General features: G+C 40.4%; 1 protein-coding gene across 1 annotated transcript in view; it reads right to left on the minus strand.

The window, feature by feature from the left end:
* Positions 1 to 17,853, minus strand: part of VPS53 (vacuolar protein sorting 53 homolog (S. cerevisiae)) — a 152,614-nt gene that overhangs the window by 39,295 nt on the left and 95,466 nt on the right. The window contains exons 13-15 of the mRNA XM_008592999.1: positions 17,470 to 17,564; positions 6,614 to 6,856; positions 4,572 to 4,719 (exon numbers count right to left, since the gene is read on the minus strand). Of these exons, the coding sequence (XP_008591221.1) occupies positions 4,572 to 4,719; positions 6,614 to 6,856; positions 17,470 to 17,564 (486 nt within the window). The remainder of the gene's footprint in view (positions 1 to 4,571; positions 4,720 to 6,613; positions 6,857 to 17,469; positions 17,565 to 17,853) is intronic.

A 17,853-nucleotide genomic window follows, 5' to 3' on the forward strand; every position in this document is an offset into this window, starting at 1 on the left:
TTTGTTCTCTCTCTCTCTTTTTTTTTTTTTGGTCTTTTTTGTGACCGGTAAGGGGATTGCAACCCTTGGCTTGGTGTCGCCCGCACTGTGCTCAGCCAGTGAGCGCACCGGCCATCCCTATATAGGATCCGAACCTGCGGCGGGAGCGCCGCTGAGCTCACAGCGCTGCACTCTCCTGAGTGCGCCACGGGGTCTGCCCTTGTTCTCATTTTTATTTTGAGTAAATACCTGGGAATGGAATTGCTGGGTCATAAAGTTTTATAAGAAACTGCCAAATTGCTTTCCAAAATGGCTATACTATTTTATATCCCCATCGCCAGTGCATGAGAATTCCAGTTGTTCCACTTCTTTGCCAATATTTGATGTTGTCATTCTTTCCGACATTTTAGCAGTTCTAATAGCTATGTCTCCCAGTTTTAATTTTCATTTCCCTGATGACTAATGGCATTGAGTACCTTTCCCTTTGCTTAATGGACATTCCTATATCTTCTTTTGTAAGCTGTCTGTTCAAGTCCTCTGCCTATTTTAAATTGAATGTTTGTCTTTTGAATGATGATTATTATTTCTTCATTTACATGGACACAAGTCCCTTATCAGTTACATGAACTGCAAATATTTTCTCCCAGTCTATGGCTTGTCTATTTTCTTAATGGAGCCTTTGGTGAGAAGAAAATTTTAATTTTGATGAAGGCCAATTTATTGAAAAATTTTTTTCCTTTCATGGTTAGTACTTTTTATATCCTGACCAAGGAATCTTTGCCTACCCAAAGTTGTGAAGATCTTTTCCTATATTTTTCTTCTAGAAGGTTTATGGTTCTGGGCTTTACATTTAAGTCTATGATCCATCTTGAATTAATTTTTGTGTATGGTATGAGGCAGGGGTTGCGGTTGTTTTCCATGTGTATAATCAGTTGTTACAGCTATGAGAGTGAAAAAGGTTTTACTTTCTCTATTTAATTGATACAGCACCTTTGTGGAAAATCAACTGACCATACACATGTGGATCTATTTCTAGACTTATTCTGTTCCACTAACTTATTTGCGTCTGCTTACGCTAATGCACCACTGTAGTGACTACTGTAGCTTCATAGTATGTCTTGAAGTTAAGTAGTGTAAGTCATCCAAATTTTTCTTCTTTTTCAAGATGTTTGGTTATTAGAACTTTGCATTTCACTTTAAATTCTTCTTGCCTATTTCTTCAAAATAGCATGCTGGAATTTTGATAAGAGGCCGTGTTGAAGCTATTTATAATTTTACAGAGAATGTACATGTTAACAACAGAGTCTTGCAACCCATGAATATGATAAATTTTTATGCAAGTCTTTAATTTCACTCAGCAACATTTTGTAGTTTTCAAGGTAGAGGTACTACATGTCTCTCAGTAGATTTATTTCTAGGTATCTGATGTTTTAAATTGCTGTTGTAAACAGTATGTTTTTAAAATAAATTTTACTTTTTAGGATAGTTTTATATTTACAGAAAAATTGCAAACAAAGATAGTTCAGAGTTTCCATACACCACATACCCAGTTTTCCATGTCATTAACATTAGTATGATACATTTGTTACAATTAATGAACCAATATTGATATAGTATTGGCATTGTTTTAAAATTTATTTTCCAATTCTTTGTTGTTCAGGTTCTTAAGTCTCTTTGGTTTCTCCCTCCATTTCTCTTCGGCCCCCCCGAATTTTTTTCTTAAAGAAAACGGGTTGTTTGCCCTGTAGATTTCCCCACAGTTTGGATTTTGCTGATTTCATCCACAGGTATTAATTGACATGTTCCTCTTTTCCTTGTATATTGGTAGTTAGATGTAGAGGCTTGATCATATTCTCTGTATATCGGTAGTTAGATGTAGAAGCTTGATTTTATTTGGGTTCTTATTTCAGAAGACTACTTCATGATAGTGTTATGTACTTCTACCCTTGGAAATGTTTGGTTGTCTTTCTTTTTGTGATGTCAGCAGCAGCTGATGCTCAGTGCCCAGATCCATTACTCCATTAGGAGGTATAAAAAATGATATTCTAATTCTGCTTTTTCTTCTTCATTTATTAGTTAAACTTCTGCTATGAAGAGATTCTTCCCCTTGTCAATGCTTTGGTTGTCCTGAAGTGTGTATCTGATAGGAAAGGCAGGATTAGAACTTACTCTATTTTACCCGTATTCAACCCATAACAGTGGTTCCTTAGCATCTTCAAAGGTGATAGACGAATTTTTAAAAATCTTTATAACCAAATGTATTTAAACATTCTTGACGTTTTCAATCCACTGTAGTTAACATTCTCACTGATACAAACTGATATTTACATGTCCCATCTTTGACTAGTAGAGCTTATTCAGGCTGGCTCCTGTATTAGTTTCCTAGGGCTGCTGTAACCAATTATCACAAACCTGGTGGCTTAAAACAACAGAAATTTATTCTCTAATAGTTCTGGAAGCCAGAAATCTGAAATCAAGGTGTTGACAGGGTTGGTTGCTTCTCGAGATTCTGAGGGAGAGACCATTCCATACCTCTCTCCTAGCTTCTGGTGGTTTCTGGCAATACTTGGTGTTCCATGACTTGTAGATGCATCAGTCCAATCTCTGCCTCTATCTTTGCATGGCCTTCTTCCCTGTGTCTTTGCATGTTAAATCTCTCTCTCCTTTCTAAGGACACTAGTCACTAGCTTAGGGCTCATCCTAAATTCAGGATGATCTCATCTTGAGATCCCTAACTTAATTACACTTACAAAGACCAAACTCCCAAATGAGGTACCAGGAGTTAGGATTTGGACATATTTGGGGGGGTGAGGATACCCACCATAGCTCCTGAATCCTTCTGAAATGACACTAATAGTTTTTAATATTTTTCTTGCTTTTTCTATGACATGATGTTCTAGGTTCATCTTGTATTTTTCCTGCCCCAGGTATGGAATTAGTCATTTCTCCAGGAATCTGTGGCTCCTTTTAGTAGAAAATGGTATTTAGAGATCACAATATAAGGCCAAAGAATGTATTTACTTTTATAATCAGTAAAAACTATTTCACTAAATAAGAAAAAATTGGCTACATGTATCACAAGTCATCCAAATGGTCTCTGATCTACTAATACTTCCATAATTTCTAAGAATCTGCTCTAGAAAAATAATGCAAAACATTTAAGATGCTATATTCAGAAAGATGTTCTTCATAGGATTATTTATACAAGCATAAATTTGAAGCATCGTCGTAAGCAATTATCAGGAATGCTGTTAAATAATTTATAGTAGCCATGAATAACTAATACTAATAAAGACATTTTAGCAACAGGAGAAATGCTGATGCTATCACAATAATAACAATAAAAAGATTAAAAATTGAATTAAGATTATAATATATAAAACTGTTTATGAAAAATGATTGAAAGAAAATACCCCAAATTGCTAATATGATTATTTGAGGGTGATGAGATTAAGAATATTATTCCTATTTTTTTGTACTATGATTATTTTATTTTTAAAATACTGTATTAAATATATATGTGTTTGTCTTTCTCTTTCCGCAAACACACACAAAATAGTTAAATAGTGTTTCTTCATCAAAGAACTCTGCCTTGGAGGTCCTCACAGATATTGCCATCCTGCCCTGGGAGTGCTTTTAGCTAAATGGATTGCTGTCTCTGGCTCCAAGGCCAAACCTTAACAGGTAATTCCCTATGTAAGTCAATGTTACCACGTCCCTGAGCAGAGAATGCTACTGCCTCTGGATGGCTTACCCTCAACTGTGGAGTCTTTGTGGGAACACTTGCTGTTTGGGTTCCTATATTTGTGCACTAGCTCACAGGAACTCTGAGTTGTACTGTCAGAACTATCATTTATGACTATCTTCCTATAATCTAGATATGTGTAAATAATAAACACAAAGAGGGTGGAGGAGAACTTTTCTTTCTCTTGGCCTTACATGAACCCCAGACCAAATATGAAAAGGAACTTCTAATCCCACATCTAAGGCTGAATGGAAGGTTATTCTGGGTCTTCCTTCTGCTAAATAAGTTCGCTGAACTACTGCCATTTGGGGGGCTCCAGTAGAGGCATCACCCTTTCCTGCTTCACAGTTCCTGAACGTCAGAATCCCAAACAATGGTTATTTGTTTAGGCAGATTGAGAATGCTATGTAAATTTCAGGAGACACATAAAAGCCCAAAGGATTTTGCTCAGTTTAGTAACACTTCTGAGAATGAGAATAACTGGTTGTTACGCATCACCATCAAAGGCTGGGTCCTGGTACCATAAAGTCTGTTCTTGCTTTTCTCATATGCGAGACAGTGCTACTGACCTAGTTTTAATAGGTCATGCCCTTTGAGTGGCTTATACAACTCCAGGGAGGAGATCAATCATGCTTTCTTGCCCAGTCTACTTTTAACAAGGCCCTTCTATAAGATGGCTGCCTGGGCAGTCTTCTGGCTGGACAGCAAGTTTTCCTCTGTGGGAGACCAAGCGGTATGCCCCAGATTGTATGTAGCCTTGTCAGAGCTTATTCTCTTATTTACTGAGCTATGTGGCTCAGATAGTTAAGAAAAAGGAGGTGGTGAGTGGACAGCCAAGACAGCTCACCTGCTGGGTGGTGGCCAGACAGTACTCTGCTGTGCTCAGGATGCTGCAGATAAGGCAGAGCTCCTCTAGAGTAAACTTGGCTACTTCTGAGCCCTCCTTTTCCTTGAGGAGGCTGCTGATGGTCAGCCCTCCACTGCTCGTTGTGGTTCTGAGGAAAAGAAACAGGAACTAGTCAGACTGGAACTTATAATTTGCTTCCTGAACTAGAAACATTTTAAGACAAAAGAAAAGCAGGAAGGAAAGGCTGGACATGTCCCAAATTAATCCACATACAATGAGTCCTTTTCCTATTAACCTTACCTTGACTATCATCTGTTTAGATTCTCTCACCATCAGCAGTAGGAAGAGATGATTCTAAGAGTCAGCTAGTAATCAGTCCTGTTAACTATGATGATTTCATACAGAGAAGGCTGCTGAGCTGCCTTTCTCTTTAGCTTGGAATTTTCTGATATGTAGAACTTATTTAGGATCATCTGTAGCACAAAAGTTCGTTCCCTGTTTCTCTCAGTTAAGAAAATTCTGCACTGGAATTTATATGTTTTACTTATGAGAAATATGTTAAATGAATGTGAAGACATGGTTCCTGCCCAAAGCCCTGACTGTCTTAAGAGACCAAAAAATATCTCGCATCCTCTATGACTACATTGTCTGTGGGGCAGCCCCTTGTCACAGCCCCAGCTCTCAAGTGAGTTATAAAGTAGTAACAATTACCCTCCAGTACTTGGATGCTTCGTAATCCTCTGTTGGTTTCTTCCCCCTTGCCCCCATTTCTGTGAAGAGTCTCTTTACTAACAAAATCCCAGCTGAGTGTACCATTTGTTTGCTGCTGGGACACTGACTAATACACATGGGAAAGTGCTCACAGGATGATGTTAACTAAAAGCAGAAGGGGATTTTTTATAATAGTGGAGTCCCAATTCCAAAAGCGCACATATCACACACATTACATATATATGAATAAAGAACAGAAAAATATATACCAAAAGGTTAAGAAAGTTTTCTCTGCATAGTAAGATTATAGGTGATTTTTGTTTTTTTCTTTGTGCTTTTCTGTGTTTTCTAAGCTATAATGAACTTATATTATCTTGATAATCAGGACCAAAGGTATTAAAAATTTTTAAATAATTTTTATCACAGTCAAATAAGTTCTCATTAGTAAAACATACCTGTTACTTCAAATCTCCTGTAGTGCATAAGATTTTATTCTCTTCCCTCCAAAGAACGTAAAACTCCCAGTGTGTCCCATATATGACACATTTTAGTGGCAATGACAGAAACTAATTCCAGAATTGTTAATTTAACCTTGGGGATGATTTGTAAATACTAAATTCAGAAGAATTACTTTAGGTCATATTTTATTACAGTCAAAATTGCATTTAACCAAAACACCTCTAAAACCCCAGTTGAATGATACATGTATTTCAAGTAATAAGCAATATAACAATATTCTAACATCCCAGAATAATACAGTGGAGTCACTATGATTAGAAGCTGTGCTATGCAACTCCCTCCCCCTAAATCCTACCATATCTTTAAACATTAGGCTCTGTCCAACATAGCAAGATGCACATATAAGAGAGACTTTGGAACCTAATCGGACTAAAGGAAAAGCAGATTCATGCCTCCCATCTAACTGTTACTCCAGGGCACAATCTCACTGAATGAGGCTTGAATGAAATTGGCTATGCTATTTAATACTTACTTCCATCATCACCTCACTTCTTTTGCCAAGAACTTATAGTTGGATCCATGTAAATTAAAAACATATATGATGGAACTGATTCCCTTGAGTCCACTGTGGTAAGATCTGACCTACACTGGCAACCAGTGTGGGCATTTCTTCTAATGGTATTAATCAGCTGTGGAATGCCATTAGGGAGGAAATAGTTTCAGACCCTTGGGAACTCAATAAGTGTGTTTGCCTCCTTGATAATCTTAGAAGTTCAGTAAACAACTTCAGAGTGGATTTCCTTGAAGATACCCATATTTAGGTGTATTCAGAATCTTACTTCAACACTCAGACCATGAAGAACAGGACTCACTTGGGCAGGTTGCCAGAGAGGATTTTCCAGGCGTATTCTCGGAGGTACTTCTGGAAAATGGTGGTCAGAGCGATCATTGGTTCCCCAGTACTGAGCTGAGAGCATTGCACCATGCACTTCTTGTAGTAGACAAAGAGGTCAGCACAGCTGGGGAGCACAGCGCCCCCTTCATCGGTGTTGGGTTTAGGTGGCCCCTGGGCTTTGAAATCAGCCACAAATCGATCTATCAGCTCTCCAAGGTTTCTAGGAGGAAGAAAACCTAAAATGTTATTTTACTTCAAGAAAGATAAAGCAAATGTGCTTGTTTGCAGTGTTCATGGGTTACTGCCATGAATACGATAATCATTCCTAATGCTTTTAAAATTTTAAATTGGATCCATTTTTATCAATATCATCGTTCACCACCACTCTTATGGTAACAGCAGCAATAAAGGTTGGCATTTGTGTGCTGCTTTATACTTTTCCAGGCATTTCATTATCACATTTGATCCCACGCCCTTGTGAGCAAGATATAGGTATTGTTGGCCCCTCTAAAAAATGAAAAAATTAAGTCCTAGAAAGTATGTCACACAATTAGTGACAGACCTGAGCCTAGAATCCACCATTTAATTAAGTACACTGGTCCTGCTACCATATTAGTACCAATTCCCCTTTCCACAATTGAAAACCCTAAATAACGATAGTGATCATTTCCTGAACACTTATGAGGTACCAGGCATTTGTCAGTGTTTTTTTTTTCCTTTTTGTCTTTTTTCGTGACCGGCAATGGATCGCAACCCTCAGTGTCACACCCGCACCTCGCTCAGCCAGTGAGCGGGAACCGGTCTGTACGTGGGATCCGAACCCTCGTCGGGAGCGCCACCGCGCTCCCAAGCGGCGCACTGTAGCAGTGCGCCACCGGGCCGGCCCCTTTGTCAGTGTTTTATAAGCATCACCTCATTGAACTTCATTTACTCTTCATAATAACCTTATGAAGTAGGTACTATTACTATCCTCATTTTCAAAAAGTTAGGTACAGAGAAGCTAAGTACCTTGTCCAAGGTCATATAGTAAGAAAGTGGGGGAGCCAGGATTCAAACCAAGCAGCCTGGCTCCAGGCCTCATTCTTTTAACCATTCTACTCCTGAAAACACAGAAAAAGCTAAGATGTCAGCCAAATATTTAGACATCAAGAACCTAAATGTGTCCAAGAGATAGTGTTAATGCTTTCCTTCTCCTTAATGCAGTTTCTTCATAGAACTTCCAGAATTAAAGATGTAAAAAAATCTTGAGAGAAGAGAAGGTATGAACAGCTCCAGGCTTGCCCCCAGGTCATGGTGGGGATGATGGCTACAATTTTTCTCCCATTTCCCATTCAAACATCCCTGAATTTGCCTCAGTCATACTGAGTCATAACTAGTGAGAACCTAGCAGGGCTGTATTAATCCTTCTCTTAACAGTTATGCTGTGTGAAAAATGGGAGGGGTCCCCATCACTCTTGGCATTTTGCATTTTGGGGGTTGTACCTAAGGCTACAGAATCCAGCTGTGTTTTTAAAATATATTTATATAATAGGAAGAAAAAGACAAGAACCACACACAGCATCAATTAGTAGGAATAGGAGAAAATTGACATTTTACCCAAGAGATTTTGTTATTGAAAGTTTATTATATCCAGATGTGGCCACTCTGCCCTCAAAGAACTTCAGGCCTAGGCTAGGCCTTTGTCTGTGGTAACAGTCAGAAAGCAGGGAAGGAACTCGTTAGTTGACCTTGGAAAGCTCCCTGATCACCACCCCCTTTCCTCACAACCTCTGCTTGCCTCACTTTTCCATTTGATCTCCTACCCCTCCACAGCTGAACCTGAGCTCCAGCCAGAGCCTCCTCTCAACAGCTCCCCTGCTGCACCCCTCCTACGTCACTGGGCCTTGGCCTGTGGGCCTCCCCTGCCAGCATGCTCACCCTCCCCTCTCCTCTCACTGGTACAACTCCAACTCACACCAGTCCTCTCTCTCAATTCCAACTTCCATCACCTGTCACTCACTGACACTGGATTTTTTTCTTTTTTAACACTTTACTATGTGGTGTAAGGATGTCACATATTCAAGAAACATGCCAACCTCCTCTCATCCTGGGCCCCCAGCAGGCAGTGCTAATCAACAATGACTCTCCTTTTCATTGATCTCTGGTGTAACTCCAGAATCCTTCCTGAGATGGCACTCCAGCCACTCAACCTCTAACAAGTGAAGGTGGTACCAAAGGCTGCTTGCATTATAGTAGTGGAATCTTCTGTTTCATGTAGGTTTTCATAAGCTCCCTGAGGGTGGGGATAATGTTTACGCTACTTCTGCTCCCAACCCTGGTCCACTCCTCCTGCTTACATGTGAGGTTAATCTTCAGTTGGTGCCCAATACATACTAAGCTATCACCTCCATACTTTGTTTCTAAGGGATGGGAATGGAGGGATGGGAAGGTGGAGATGGAAGCTGGTGCAGTGGAGGGGAACACATAACAGAAGGCAAAAGATTCCACTTGAGTCTTAGTATGAGAGATTATAATCTCCAAATCAATAGTGCCAACCAAAATAGGGGCCAGTGCTCTAAAATGTTGTTCCTTTAATCACTCATCTATTCCCCTAGAAGCTGAATACTTACTCACCTACTTCCTATTTCAGAGCCAACTTGATGTGTAAGATTATAAATTAACAATGATCACAGAGCATAAAGAAAATTTCCATCTAAAAAATACTCTAGATCTTCTACATTTTGCAGGTTGTCTACCAGGTTACTTTTGACATTGTTCTCCAGTATGGATGAGACATAAACCAGTCAGGGAAACCTTCCCTTCCCTTCCATCTTCCACTCTGCATCAGCATGCTTTGATGCCATACAAGGCATTAGAAAATGAGTACTCAATGTTCCACTGAATGGAAGAGTAAGAGTTACTTCGATGGGAATGGGTAAGGTTCATTAGTTTTGAATGGATGATCCAATTTAATCAAATACTGATTGAGCACGTACTACACAGAAGGCTTGGTAAGCTATAAGTACACAATACAAATGAGTTCAACTTAAAAAGGAGGAGGGCATGGCATTATCATTTCTTCCAGGCACCAAACCCTACCCTGAATTTTGGCAAGTCTACAAGATCTTCTTGTAGGACTATGGGAGAAAGGGATGTATGGCATAATGATCTGCTGACTGGAATCACAAGGAGGTTCCTTTTACACCCTAAAGCAAGTGTAATTGAGTAAACATTTATAAAGGGTCAAATCCTGTCTGTGAGGGTTAAGTCCCTGCGCATTAGAAGCTTTCAAATTATTTGGAGAGATAGGACCTATATGCCTATAATATTTAGATTTCAAGATAGCAGCAAAATGCTAATTTTGCAGTACAGACAATATGAACAATCTGGTTCAGACAAAGGAAATAACAGAGGAGATTAGAGAGAAAGTTCTGCAGCAGGTTCAGGTGAGAGAATAAAGGCATGAAGTCAGAAGTAAGCATAGCATATACGTGTGAGGAAGAGAGGATGGGAAAGGAGGGAGGGGTTTGGCTGAGGTGGGAGATACAAATTGAGAAAAGCCTGACCTTCAGTTTGATTTATACACTATTCTGTATTCCCATAGCAAACAATTCATATTTTTATTCCTTAACACTGTGTACCACAATCTTTTTTTGGTCTCTCTCTCCCACAAGGCTATAAAAGCCTATAACTAGGCTGTGCTGGGTACATTATAAACACAATTACATTTAATCCTCACAAAACAGCCCTGAGTAGAAGGCATTATTATTCCCATTTTATAGATGGAAAGACCAAGGCTGAGAATATGAAGTAACTTGCCCAAAGTCACAGAATTTTTTGGAGTCCGAAATTAAAATTGGGTCTGTCTGACTCCAAGCTCTATCCACTGTACCATGCTTAGATGTTAAAACTGTAAATGGTATAACTGTTACTTACTTTCTCTCCAGCTTAGAGAAACATGTCATGGATCTCTGGTTTCTTTTACCCTTTTCCCAGCAGCTTGAGCTTTGTGTCTAAGAACTGTATAAGTATTTTAGGATGTCATGTGAAATACTGCTGGGAGTTCCAGTGATAAATTAAACGCCCTAGGAGTAAAGACTATTGCAGAGTGGTAACAGCAGAGGGAAAGATTAAAACAAAGGAGAAAAAAAAAAATCCCATTGCAGATAGGGCTTATCCATGGATGACCAAGGCAGTTTCTTCTGCAGTCAACATTCATAGGAACCATATTCTAACTGGAAAGTTAAGTAGAGATGGATGGCAATGGGAGAGGAAATGATAGTCAGAAAAGTGGCAAGGGAGGTAAGCCTGGGCAAAGCAGCTTAAGCTCCCTAGAAAATTATAGAATTTACTAGCTCAAGGGTACTCAAACTAGTTTACACTTCTTCCCCCTCCCTTATGTTGTGGTCAAGGATTTGGCTCTGATGTGGCCAGTGGGGTTGGGCAGCCAAGGTTTGGCTTCAGCACAGCTAGATCAGTTACATGCAGGCAAAGAGAGCAAACAGGTAAATATATTGTAGATGTTGGGAGCCAAGTTTCTCATTGTTGTAGAAGGTAGTTACCAACATGGAAAGGGGGAGACTAAACAAACCCTGTGGTATTAGATTAGAACTGCAGTGTAAACTCATGCATTTTAATATAAAACAGGCATAAAAAGATACAGATGTATATGTATGTATATATACACATATATTTATACATACATATCTTTCTTAGCTCTCTCAGCTGGGAGGAACTAGAAGCAATAACAACCAAGCAGCAATGAGCACATCTAATGCCCAAAACTTGGTTTCTAAATATTATTCTTCACCAAAGGAACAAGGGATCCTTGGGAAAATGGATGACTCTGGGGCTAGGCTATGAACCTGGTATAAGGTAATCCTGGTATATTTTGTTGTGCCAGAAAGGAAGTGCTCAAAAAATGACAGGGGCATGTAAAAAGGATAAAGAGCCAGCTTGAAGAAGCTCCCATTGGTCATATCAGGGAGAATTTGAGCATTAAAATCAATAATGATGGATCCTGGAAGAGAAAAAGCACATCAGTGAAAAAACTGATAAAATTCAAGTAAGTTCTGGAGATTAGTAAATAGTACTGTACCAATGTTAACTTGCTAGTTTTGATTATCCTACTATGGTTATATAAGATGTTAACATTAGGAGAAGCTGGGTGAAGGGAGTATGGGAAATCTCTGCTATTTCTGAAATTTTTCTGTAGGTATAAATTAATTATAATATAAAGTAAAAAGAAAAGATAGTAACGACTATAACCCATTGGTAAAATAGGAATGCATGAGTCCATGCTGATACAAATGGGAGAGAAGTGAAAGAAAGCTTTTCTTAAAGTAGAATGCCAACTAATAAATGTAGAAGAAATGATGGAATTAGAAAAATCACTATTGGCAGCCATCTTAGTAATGAATGATTCAGGTTAAGAATCATCAATGGGTGATAAAATAAATGAAAGAAGAGAAAAAGGCTAGATGAGAAAAAGGCTATTGATATTGTTTCAAAGTTTCTCCTAACACTTATTAGTAAATGGAGATACCTGGTAGACAAAATCTAAACCAAGTAATAAAAATGAACATCACAAGTTATGGGGCAAACTGACATTTTGTGCCTACTAACATGAACTACTAAGAAGAACACGGTACCACTTCTGCATAAATCATAAATCATAAGAAAACATCAGACAAACCCAAATTGAAGGGTATTCCACAAAGTAATTGGACTATACTCTTCAAAAATTTCAAGGTCATAAAAGACATAGAAAGACTGAGTTATTCTTCCGGATTGAAGGAGACTAAATAGACATGACAAATAAATGCAACCTGTGGTCCTGAAATGGATCCTGGATCTATTTTAAAAAACGTGATTGGGACAACTGGTGAAAAGGAATAGGGTCAATGGACCAATGGTAATATTGTATCAATGTTAATTTCCTGATTTTTCTGGATGTAATGTGGTTATGTAAATTGTATCATTTCTAGGAAATATACATTGAAGTATTAAGGAGTAATGGGGCATCTTGTCTGCAATTTGAAAATTCAAATGGTTCAGGAAAAAATATGTACAAGTGTACTTCAAAAAATTTGTGGAAAAACAGAATTAAAAGATAAATCTTTCGATAAACTTTTTGAAGTACCCTCATATGTGCATGCGTACATGAGCGTGTACTTGAGAAAGAGGAGGGAGAGATAGCTGAGGGATCTGGGAGAAGGATATATAGGAGCTCTAGGTACAATTCTTATAAGTTTGAAATTAATTCAAGATAAACAACAAACATAATTAATGTACAGAGACAAGTAGCCCTGATGAAGCTGGAAGGGGGGTGGTGCTCTATTTTAACAGAAGTTATTATAGGGAACTCAGGAGAAGGAGCAGAAATGGAGTCATCAATAACTTCCCTGACTGAGAATACCATAGAATGGAGTGAAGAAAGTGCCTATGAAGAAATCTCTTCTGCAAGAGTCAGCCAAAGGAAATCACATAAATAAAAATTGAGAAAGCCACTTAAGGCATGTAAGGACAGCTTAGCCCAACCTGCTAAAGAGGTGGCTGGAGGAACATCCCCACTTCCTGACTCTTCCCTGGGTTTGGTTCTGCAGTCCTCCTACTGCTGCCTGGCTTTTGGCTGGGGCAGGTGCTGCCAAAACTTCCCCAGGGCTGGTGGAAGGCTGGAGAAATGAGAGGGTGGACCCCATGCCAGGCCCAACAGAGAGCTGGTAACACTGATAAGGCCATCCACCCACACAGGAGTCCTGAGCAAGATCAGAGGGAGGGCAAGGCAGGCACAGTTCCTGAGCACCATTTACTGTGTGCCCAGAGCCAATATGTCATCTCGTTTCATCCTCACCACAAAGCCTGTGAGGTGGGCATTACTAACCCACAGAAGATAAAACACACTTGGAGAGGTTAAGTAGCAGGCCGAGGCCCCAGGCTAGTAAGTGCAGAGCTCTGACTCAAATTCAGGTCCATCTGGCATCCGGGCCCATGTTCTTTCCACTACACTGTGTTGGGTCACTGTCATCTGGGAGCTTGTGAACAGTCTAAGATTTTCCTCCCTTGTAGATTTCTTAGTCACAGCTACAGCAAGGGTAGAAATTAGTACAAAACTAGTCCTTACCTGAGTTCCTTCCCTAACCTCAGGATTCTTTGACTGAAGGGAGGAAGGGCTTCCTAGGACCCCTTGAAATTATACTCAAAGTAGTATGTGGTATATGCAGATTTTTTTTTGGGGGGGGGAGCACTGGTTTTGGTGGCTGGCTGGTATAAGGATTCAAATCCTTGACCTTAGTGTTACAATATGTGGATCTTTTCTTTTCTTTTTTTTTGTCTTTTTCCATGTCCGGCAACGGATCGCAACCCTCAGTGTCGCCCCCGTACCGGACCGGGGACCGGCAACGGGATTGCAACCCTCGGTGTTGCTCCTGCGCCTCACTCAGCCAGTGAGTGGGAACCGGTCTGTATGTGGGATCCGAACCCTCGGGCGGGAGCGCCGCCGCGCTTCCCAAGCGGCGCACTTATCCAGTGCGCCACCGGGCCGGCCCTATGTGGATCTTTTCAACAAGAGGGTCTTTGGCTTTCATTAGGCTCTTAAAAGGATATATGACTTTAAAAAGGTTGGGCCGAGCCCGTGGCACACTCAGGAGAGTGCGGCGCTGGGAGCGCAGCAGCACTCCCGCCGTGGGTTCAGATCCTATATAGGGATGACCGGCGCGCTCACAGCGCTCACTGGCTGAGTGCAGTGCGGCCAGTCTCAAAAAGGACAAAAAAAATAAAAAATAAATAAAAATAAAAAGGTTAATAACCATTGCTTTAGGGATTATTTTGTCTGATTCTCTCCTTTGACAGATGAGGAAATGGAGTTCTTTAATGTTATTTTCTACTTCAAGCTTTTGCTGCTTTTACTCTGGAGTGACAACAGCACAACCTATGCAGTTCTCCTCTGAGTAGCTTCTGCTACTTCCCCAGTGCCCTGGAAACATCCTCATGAGGCCAAACAGCAGGATGCGTGGCCAGCACTTCATTTTTCATAGAGAAATGGAGAGTCCCTAAGGAAGGGAGGTCTGGCTCTTTGCCCAAAGTATCATGAACAATGAGTAGACTTTGTATGAATCAAGGCCATGTAAAAAGAGTGAATACTAGAATTATAATAATTCAGAAAATGACACCTTAGACCAGGTAGGTTTTGGGAAAGGATGTGGTTATCACAGATATGCTCTTTAAACCTTGGACCCAATAGCATTTAAGCCTTTTTAAAATAAGAACTTGGATTAATAAGAGAAGATGGGGCTTTGGCTGAAAATAGTCATGCAGTTGGGGTTACTCTAAGACCTGTTACTCTAATAGGCAACTAACCCTTTTCTCCATCCTCAGGGGTGTGTTATTAAGTTCCTGGGAGAAAATTTTTTGGATGCAGAAGATAGGGTGCTCTCAAAGGACTGAACAGTGGCGGTAACCACTGCTCCTCTGTATGCCTGCTGGACAGAGAGAAGGAGGAAACTGTACACCCAGTGGACAGAGAGGAGGAGAAAAACTGGGCCTTCACAAGGTCAGTGATGGCAAGGCCACTTTTTGGGGGGGTGCGATGGTGGGGAGCTTGTTTTTATAAATGTAGAAGCTCTTTTACAAAGTTCATTTGCTGGGATTTTAATATTAAGTATACTGTAATCGAGCAGGAAAAGAGGAGAAGCAATCTATAAAATCAAATGGGTGAATAAGAATATTGTCCCGTGCAGTGTTTGTACTTGAAACTCTCTTACTCTTATGATTTACCCCTGAAACATACTGGGAAACAAGAATTTGCTAACCCATGACAGAAGCATTAAAAAAAAAAGAAGGAAAGAAAGAAAGAAAAAAAGGATGGGGCAATTATGACCCATGGAACTCCCCTTAAGAACCTTCTCACACGGCCGGCCCGGTGGCGCACTGCTACAGTGCACCGCTTGGGAGCGTGACGGCGCTCCCGCCGAGGGTTCGGATCCCACATACAGACCAGTTCCCGCTCACTGGCTGAGCGAGGGGCGGGTGCAACACTGAGGGTTGCGATCCGTTGCTGGACACGAAAAAAGACAAAAAAAGGAAAGAAAAAAAAAAAAAAAAGAACCTTCTCACAGCCATTGTTCCCCTGAGTGAGCTACTTTCTGGTCCTCCTAAGTGCATACTTTAGGCTATAAGGCCTCTTCTCAGAGCCAAAGCCAGCCTGTCTCCAGTCAACTTGGCCTGCTCCAGAAACCTGACCTTTCCAAAATCTGCCTTCCAGCATGGAAGGGCCTTCAACAGTTACTCTGGCTGTGGACAAAGATTCAGGGATGAGGAGGGGTCTTCCTCCTTCACTAACACTCCCCTCACAAATGGATACTAAAACAGGAATCCACTCTTGTAGCTGTGAAGAAACTTGGCTGTGGTCGGCTGCTTTGTAGAAATTTTTGGAGCCCATGAGTTTGTGAAAAGCATATATGGGGCCGGCCCGGTGGTGCACTGCTACAGTGCGCCGCTTGGGAGCGCGGTGGCGCTCCCGCCGAGGGTTCGGATCCCACATACAGACCGGTTCCCGCTCACTGGCTGAGCGAGGTGCGAGTGCGACACAGAGGGTTGCGATCCCGTTGCCGGTCCCGGTCCGGTACGGGCGCGACACTGAGGGTTGCAATCCGTTGCCGGACACGAAAAAAGACAAAAAAAAAAAAAAAAGCATATATATTACATGGATGATCCATAAAATAAAATAAGAATGCATTAGTCCACACTGATATAAACAAATAAATGGGGGGAAAGGGAAAACCTCTTCCTTACTGTAGAAGTCCAATTAGTAAATGTAGAAGAAATGGTGGAAATAGACAATCAACATTTGGCAAACTCTACAGTAATAATTGCTTCAGGAAGGAATCATCAAAGGATGCAAAAATGAGTGGGCAAAATGTGATGAGAAACAGGGTATTTAATAGTCTCAAAGTATCCCCCACAAGATACTTATTAATTACAATGAGAAAAATAGTAACTTCACAGTGGAGAACCTGGCAGGCACCACCTTAAGCAAGAAGTGATCAAGGTTAACATCAGCAGGAATGTGACAAATCAACACGATGTGTCTCCTGACACAATGTACTGAAGAGGACACAATGTCACTTCTTTGGTATTCTTGCCAAAAATGAATAACCCGGATTTAATTAAGAAGAAACATCAGGCAAACCAAAATTAAGGGCATTGTACAAAATACCTGGTCAATCTTCTTTAAAAGTGTCAAGGTCATGAAAGACAAAGAAAAAATGAAGAACTATTCATGATTAAATGAGCCTAAAGAGACTTGATAGCTAAATACACGATTATTGGGTCCTAGACCAGAAAAAAGGATATTAATGGGACAATGTTACATTCCTGATTGTGGCTGTATAAGATATTAACATTCTCTGGGGAAGAGTATGTGAGAATTTTTGGTCTTACTTTTGTAACCTTTTTTGTAAGTCTAAATTATTTCAAAATGAAAAGTTAAATTATACTTGAAAATATATACATTAGAGATCAGGCTTTCTTACAATGTTCAGTGCCTGACATTGTAAAGCTTTGAGGGCTGACATATGTCAGGGCTCAACAAAGGCTCAACACCCACATGGGAAGGGAGTGTTGGATTTGCATGGGACCTTACTAAAGTCAAACTGAGGCTTCTAAGATTTATAGACACAATAAATGATAACATTCAAAAGATACAGAAATATCCTTAATGGCTTTCCAGAGAGGGTCACGGGCATGCCAAGTCCTTCCTTCAGCCTCTGGAAGGAATTGTGTCCTTGTAAGATCCAACCACGACCAGAGAGGCGAGAAATGCAGGCACAAAACAGCAAATTGTTCATCACTCACTTGTCCTGGGACTCAATATACACGTAGAGATGAGGCTCAAAACACTTGGAAACAATGCCATGAAATGGATTATCTGGGGCTTTAGGCTTCTTTGGCTGTAAAGAGAAAAAAGAAAAAAAAGAAAAAAGAAAAAAGAAACCGAATACTTGAGCAATCTCTGCACATTTTAATGCAATTTCAAAGAAAACATCACTTCAGGGCCGGCCCGTGGCTCACTCGGTAGAGTGCGGTGCTGATAACACCAAGGCCCCGGGTTCGGATCCCACATAGGGATGGCCGGTTCGCTCAATGGGTGAGCGTGGTGCTGACAACACCAAGTCAAGGGTTAAGATCCCCTTACCGGTCATCTTTTAAAAAAAAAAAAAACAATAAAAAAAAAAACAC

This window comes from Galeopterus variegatus, unplaced genomic scaffold (assembly GCF_000696425.1).
Source record: "Galeopterus variegatus unplaced genomic scaffold, G_variegatus-3.0.2 Scaffold155, whole genome shotgun sequence".
In the NCBI taxonomy this organism is placed as follows: Eukaryota; Metazoa; Chordata; class Mammalia; order Dermoptera; family Cynocephalidae; genus Galeopterus; species Galeopterus variegatus.